General features: G+C 46.2%; 1 protein-coding gene across 1 annotated transcript in view; it reads right to left on the bottom strand.

Annotated features, from left to right (window-relative positions):
* The window catches only part of PLEKHA4 (pleckstrin homology domain containing, family A (phosphoinositide binding specific) member 4), a 43214-nt gene that overhangs the window by 24708 nt on the left and 11190 nt on the right, over window positions 1-7316 (bottom strand). Inside the window, exons 9-12 of the mRNA XM_006898743.1 lie at window positions 5020-5067; window positions 4811-4891; window positions 4302-4451; window positions 3164-3262 (exon numbers count right to left, since the gene is read on the bottom strand). Of these exons, the coding sequence (XP_006898805.1) occupies window positions 3164-3262; window positions 4302-4451; window positions 4811-4891; window positions 5020-5067 (378 nt within the window). The remainder of the gene's footprint in view (window positions 1-3163; window positions 3263-4301; window positions 4452-4810; window positions 4892-5019; window positions 5068-7316) is intronic.

Raw genomic sequence — 7316 nt, 5'->3', positions numbered from 1 at the left:
AAATGCCGACATAGTGCTCCAACAGTGAAAAGGGATCTAAGAAGTGCTGGTTTGTTTGTAAGAAGAGAAGTGTTATTTGGGTCCTCTTGGTGCTGGCTTTTTAATTTTGAAATGGCACCATAGTATCTATTGAAACAGGCCCAGACAAATTTAAATTTTTGTGTTACTTTATTTACAACAGCCCCAAGACAGCTGACACAATGTTGTACTACAGTCATGCCATATTTGATGATAAGCTTCATCAGATCTTCTTCAATAGTGGCAAGGAATGTTTCACTTGGGTGCTCCATTAGTGGTACAACCAGCTCGAGGATTTTTGCAACATTGCAGATAATCATGAAATCATTTTGCGTACTACATTTTGTTGTAAGGTATGGTTGCATAGCATACATCGCTTTTAAATTATTCACTCCCTCATCTGTTTCAGTGCAGTATACACAATTTATCCAGTTTTTCTCAGTCTTACAATCTCCTCCCGTACCAGTCAGATCCGATTTGACGGTACATACACACAAATAATAAAATTTTAAAAATTTATTTTTTTAATTTTTTTTTAAATTTTATTATTTGTATGTATGTACCGTCAAATCGGATCTGACTGGTACGGGAGGAGATCGCCCCTCCTTCTCTGGCAAAGCTCCTGAGTTCCATAATTCTTAGTTTGCATTTACTAAATCCCTCTCTCCAGAGAGAAGCATAAGGTAAACAATAGAGAAGAATTCAGACTTACTTACAAAATTTCTCTTTGTGACTTACTTCCCCATGATCCTTAGTTTTTGTTTACTTCCTTGTGATTTTGTTCACTTCCTGATAATTCTCAATAAAACCACAGAGCATAGGATCTTCAGTTCTTCCAGCTGTTAGCCCCATGCCTTCACTCTTTCTGGCCAGACCTCCATTCTGAGTGTCCCCATCTCTGTCTTTCACTTCAGTCGACAACACTGGGTACCACCCAGTCAGCGCCAGCTCACGCTGGCCCCGGGGACCACGTACAGAGAAAGGACAGCTGCTCAGCCTTATGGGACAGTGTATTGTCCACAGGGTGTCCATCAGCTGTCAGAAGGAGCTCATAATCCTTTTTATCTTCCTTTCCACCAGTCAGAATGGACTTGCCAGTAACTGATTTGGCAATATTTACTCCCGATGTGTACGGGTTTAGAACTGAACAAGGGTTCAAGTTCCCAAACAATGCAAACTCACACCAACCTTCCGTTGGGGGGGGGTCCCAGGCTGTAAACTTTCACTGCAGACACATGTTCATCTTGTCTCTTTAGATTAAGTGGGAGGGGCTTAGCTTGAAGGACATAATTGGTTCATTTTAACTCAACATGTTTGGTTTAGACGTGGAACCTTGATGGCGCAATGGTTAGGCACTTGTCTGCCAACGCAAAGACTGGCTGTTCAAATCCCTCTGAAGGCGCCCTAAGAGAAAGCTGTCACAGCCTCCTTCCCTACAGGTTCACCAAAATACACCCACACCCACTACAGTGAGTTAATTATAACTCACTGGGGTCCTGAAGTTCAGAGAACTGCCCACAGGGTTTCCAAAGCTGTAAATCTTTACAAGGATCACCTCATCTTTCTCCCGAGGAGTGGCTCACTGACCTTCAGGTTAAGGGCTGAATACTTTAATCATTAATCACGGCACCATCAGGGCCCTTCACATGAAAAACATGCCTCATATACCACCACGTCGGATGGCTCTGGGTCTGAATTGATGTGATGGCACTTTAACATTTTAGAATTCTCTTAGTAGATTGAGAATGAAGAGATAGGGTTCATATCCAAGAGCTGGGGATTATGCAGTAGGGGTGAGACTTGTATGTTAGAGGTGGGGCTTGTGTGTTAGGGGCGGGGCTTGTAGGTTAGAGGTGAGGCTTATGTGTTAGGGGTGGGGCTTGTATGTTAGAAGTGGGGTTTATGTGTTAGGGGTGGGCCTTGTATGTTAGAGGTGGGGCTTATGCACTAGGGGTGGGGCTTATGCACTAGGGGGTGGGGCTTGTAGGTTAGAGGTGGGGCTTATGTGCTGGGTGGGGCTTGTAGGTTACGGGTGTGGCTTCTGTGTATGGGCGGGGCTTATTAGAGGTGGGGCTTATGCATTGGGTGGGGTTTGTATGTTAGAGGTGGTGCTTATTAATCAGGGGCGGGGCTTTATAGGGAACGGGGTTTGTAAATTAGAGGTAGGGGCAGAACTTGGATCTGGGAATGGGAGTTAGAAGCAGCAGCCTCAAAATCAAGACTTTTGTTTTTCAAAACAATTTATTGCATCATATTTGGTAAAATCAAGACTTTTTGAATAAACCTTTTAAAAATCTAGAGTTCACCACTTCTAAAAATTATTTAATCTTGACAATTATTTTTTTCACATTTATTAAAAAGGTGTCAATATCTACCTTGCAAGATTGTAATATGATTAAATAAACTGCTTGGGGTGGGGGAAGAAGTAGAAGCGTCAGAGGAAAAGCTTAAAGGCAAAGATGAGGATATAGAACCCAAGAGATGAACTTGCCGGATACTTAGAGTGCTGAGGGGCGGGAGTTGAACCCCTACAGGTAGGACTTCAAGACAAGAGAAGGCACTTAGAACTGAGAAGGTAAAGCTTTAAGTGAAAGGCAGCATCTTCACTACAATGGATTCCAAGTCACAGCGACCCTACAGGATGGAGTAGAATTGTCCCCAGAGGTTTTCCGAGGCTGTAAATCTTTACAGGAGCCACATCTTTTTCTCATAGAATAGCTGCAGTGTAGGGAGCTCTGGTGGGCTAGTGGCAAGAAGCTGTACTGCAATCCCAGAGGTACGCGGTTCGAATCTACCAGATGCTCTCCTGGAGAAGGAGGGGCCATCTCCTCCTGTACCAGTCAGATCCGATTTGACGGTACGCACAAAAATTACTAAAATAATAAAATAGCTGCAGTGTTCAAACTTCTGATCCTTTGGATTATGGGCAAGTGTTTTAACCACAGCACCACCCAGGTTCTTTCGCCACAAAAAGGGCTGAGACCACTACTAGGGTAGCGAGGAGGAGGGAGGAAGAGGAGGAGGAGGAGGTGGTCAAGGTAAAGGGGGAGGAGCTTCAGTTTTGTGGGAGGAGCATTGTCAACAAGGGTTGAGGGGGTGACTTGGCATGGAGGGCAGAACTCGAAGATGGGGGTCAGGGATGTACCTGGGGGGAGCCGAGGTGCAGCAGGTACTCAAGGGTCTCTCTCAAGCTTCCCAGCTCCTGCTCCAGGCCGCTGTACGTGTCCCAAACTCGATCCCGCTCCTCCGCCCCCCCAGAAAGAAAGACACACATTAGTCACCCAGCCGTGTCTGGCCCTCGTACCCCCAACTTCTCCCAACTGCTGGTCCCGGGAGGGGGTCGGGGGAGGGTAGAAGGTTGGGACTACAATTCCCATGAGCCTCTCTGCTCTGACTTCTGTGACCCCCCGAAAGTGGAAGTTGAACCTGTGAGTCTAATGAGTCGGGAGTGGAGATGCTTAACCAAATTTCATAGCAGTGGCGTGGATTACAGCTCATGGGGACCCCATGGGACTGAGTAAAACTGCCCTGAAGACTTTCAAGCTGTCAGTGGGTTCTACAGATGATCTCTGGGTTCGCAGTTAGCAGCCTAGTGTTAAAACTCAAATATCAGGGAGCTCTGGTGGCCTAGTGGTAAGAAGCTGCACTGCAATCCCAGACGTATGTGTGGTTCGAATCCACCAGATGCTCTGCTGGAGAAGGAGAGACAATATCCTCCTGTACCAGTCAGATCTGATTTGACGGTACACACAAAAAAATAATAAAATTTAAAAACAACAACGCCCAAAATACCAAACCCATGGCTGTTGAATTGATTTTGATTCATAGAAACCCTACTGGACAGGGTGGAACTGCCCGACAGTAGTTCCAAGGTTTTCATCTGCATGGAAGCATACTGACTCATCTTTCTCTCTCAAAACCGGTAGTGTGCTTGAACTGTTAACGTTTCAGATAGCCGCCAAGCTTTTAAACATCGAGCCACTAGCATTCCCCAGTTTACACAGAAAGTATCTAAGGCCCAGAGGGGCTAAGTAACTTCTCCAAGGTCACATAGCTACTGTGAGTAAAGACCAAGGTTTAAAACTAGCAAGTCTGTATCCAAATTTCCCTCGTAAACCATCAAACTCATTTCTGTGTCTTGGCCTCTTCAGCCTCAATGATTAAAATTTGGGATGGAAGGACCCAAGAACTGCCTTCCCATGAACCTTGGGGCAGCTCTCCGTCAGTCAGAACCAGTGGAATCATGGAGCCCCTTGGGAGTATGGGCCCTTGTAGGTGCTTACCTGAGCCAGGTGACAAAGAGTGGCCCTCACGCTCACCAGGCGGTCCTGCAGGAGGCGCTGGCGTCCCCACGCCCTGCCCGGAGCCCCAGCCTCCCTGGTCGCCTGGCTCAGCTGCTGTCGGGTCAGCTCCAGAGCTGCTTCTAGCTGCTCCTGCATTAAAGAGAGAAGGGGGTGAGATTCCTGAAGCCACACTCGACCTCGTGGGAGGGAAAATGGGGTGTTGGGGTCGGGGATGTCTTCCCGTGTCCCACCCATTGAGAGAGGACAGAAGACTGATGGCCTGATTTCCAAAGGTGAATCTAATTTTGCAATCTCGTAGTTAACCCGCTAGGCTGTGATGTATTGCTGGTGCTGGGTAATAATTAACATCTTGGGCAAAGATTTCGAATCTACAGAGGATTACAGCTAAGGGGCGGGGAGTAGCCATGCCCCACCCCTCATAATATGTAAAGGGAGACACTTAATAAGGAGTGGGGCTTCTCAATGAAGTTGGGGAGGTGGGAGCGCACCTTCTCCTCCTGCTTCTGGTCCATCTCCTCCTGCAGCCTCTTAAGGAGCCGGTCCTGCCCACACAACTTCGTCAACAGAGTCTGGACAAAGAGCAGGAGATATTTATGGACCAAAGTCGGTTCTTCTCCTGTCACAGCTTCACCACCGCCTAGAATATTCTCTCCCCAACCCTGGGAACTCAGCAGAAATTGAAATGAGAAGAACTTACATCCGTCTCCAAGCTTTGGTGGAAGGTGGAGTCCAAGGGGGGTCCTGGCTGAGGAGAGAGAAAAGCTGGGGTGACTTGGAACAACAGGACTGGGGCATGCCCTGTATCTTTGGACAGAAAGATACAGAGCCATTCAAACCAAGCCGCTGGTATGAGAAGCCAAATTTCATACCAAATATTATATGAAAAAACATATGCTTGGGGAGAGCTCTGGTGGCCTAGTGGCAAGGACCTGCAACTACAATCCCAGAGGCGCACGGTTCAAATCCACCAGATGCTCTGCCGGGAAAGGAGGGACAATCTCCTCCTGTACCAGTCAGATCTGATTTGACGGTACAGTCACACACACACACACACACACACACACACACACACACAAATGCTTGTTCAGGAATTGAAGGAATTACAAATGTATAAGTTGAGATTTCTCTTGTGACAGATCACAGAAAATGAGCTGTTTCCTGCAGACAAGAGACAGCTAGGGCCCCTCTACAGAGAGAGTGTTAATACCTGTGAAAAACTTCCTTCCTGAGCAAAAGCATTAGGTTGACAATAGAGAAAAAAATTGGCTTCATTTGCATTGAATTATTATTTGTTTCCCCTGATTCTCAATAAATACACACAGAGGCGTGGCTTGAGGCCCTTCAGTCCATGAAACTGCTGGCCCCCTGTCTTTACACTCTCTGTTTTATCTCATTCCTGCTTGGCTGTCTCATTATTAACAATTATAAAAATACTTTATCCTCAGTCTACAACAGCTGGAATCGTCAATTCCAAGTGATTGGAACTCATCCTTTAGCCATCTATAAGCTTGGATGAGGTTTGCTTGAACTCGCAGAATCGTAGGTTTTCGTTGTGTGGAATTTGTTGTGGTTGTAGCTTTCCACAACTTTACATCAAGCAAGTCAACGTGCACCATTTTTCCAACAGCACGGGCTCACCTCGTGTCTCTGCATCATTTTTTTATAATCCTCACACGGTCAAGCTTTTTTAATAATGCTTAATGTTATTATGTGTCGTCGAGTCTGAACCAACGCTTAGCTAGACCTTCCAGCGTGTTTTCAGAAGCAGTAAACCCCACAGGAGGAGATTGCCCATCCTTCTCCCGCTTAACCAACCCAACAAACCAACCCAAAACCCTGTCAGAGTCCATTCCAATTCGTGACGACCCTCCGCTAGGTTTCTAAGATTGTAAATGTCTCCCCCCCCGCCTTTGTTGTGTACTGTCGAGTCAGATCCAACTGGCAGAGGAGGAGATTGCCCCTCTTTCTCCAACGAAGCATCTAGATGGTGGATTCGAACCACGTGCCTTTGGAATTGCAGCGCAGCTTCTTGCCACTAGGTCACCAGAGCTCCCTCCAAGGTTGTAAATTTTATGCCTTCTCTATCTCCTGATTGTGGGTTCGAACTGTTGGCCCTTTTGGTTAGCATCCCAACACTTCCAAGACTACCCACCTGAATCAAATTCACTGCCATTGAGTTAATTCGACACACAGTGATCCTCCATCAGTTTCTGAGGCTATAAATCTATACGGAGAGAAACTGCCCAGTTTTCTTTCTTACACAGAGTGGTTGGTGGATTTGAAACACCAACCTTTGGTTAGCAGCACAGTACATTACACACTATGCCAGCAGGGTACCTCTAATAGACTCCAATCAGTGTAAACAACGGTACATACACTGGGAGGCAAAAAAAAAAAAATTTAAAAAATCTGCAACTCATTTTCCTGTGATGTTCACTGCTGTTCTCTGCAACTGAACTCACAACCAAAGATCTTCCCTCAGAGCCTTCAAGGTGAGCATGCCCTCCCAGCTTCTTGATTTCAGACTCTCAGCCTCCAGAACTGTGAGATGATAGAATTCCATTGTTTCCAGTCACCCAGTTCATGCTACTATTTCATGGCTGCCACAGGAAATAAACACCCATCTTTTTTTGGGTGTGGGTGTAGGTGTGTGTGTGTACCGTCAAATCAGATCTGACTGGTACAGGAGGAGATTGCCCCACCTTCTCCAGCAGAGTACCTGGTGGATTTGAACCACGTACCTCTGGGATTGTTGTACAGCTTTTTGCCACTTGGCCACCAGGGCTGAAGTTTCCAAAGGGCAAAAAAAGGCACAGATGGGGTTCAAGTCCATATAGGTCTAGATTCAGGATATGCCCGATCCTTTCAACCTGAAAACACTTTTTTTCCCTTTTAAAAGTCTGAGTTTATTTTCATTTAAACATGTTTACCCCCATGATACATCTTCAAGGATATGAACATGTACAGCCAAGCACAATCAATAAGAGTGCATCT

This window comes from Elephantulus edwardii, unplaced genomic scaffold (genome assembly GCF_000299155.1).
Source record: "Elephantulus edwardii isolate Elephantulus edwardi_28Jun2011 unplaced genomic scaffold, EleEdw1.0 scaffold00236, whole genome shotgun sequence".
Classification (NCBI taxonomy): Eukaryota; Metazoa; Chordata; class Mammalia; order Macroscelidea; family Macroscelididae; genus Elephantulus; species Elephantulus edwardii.
This window is presented reverse-complemented; position numbering and strand designations above follow the sequence as displayed.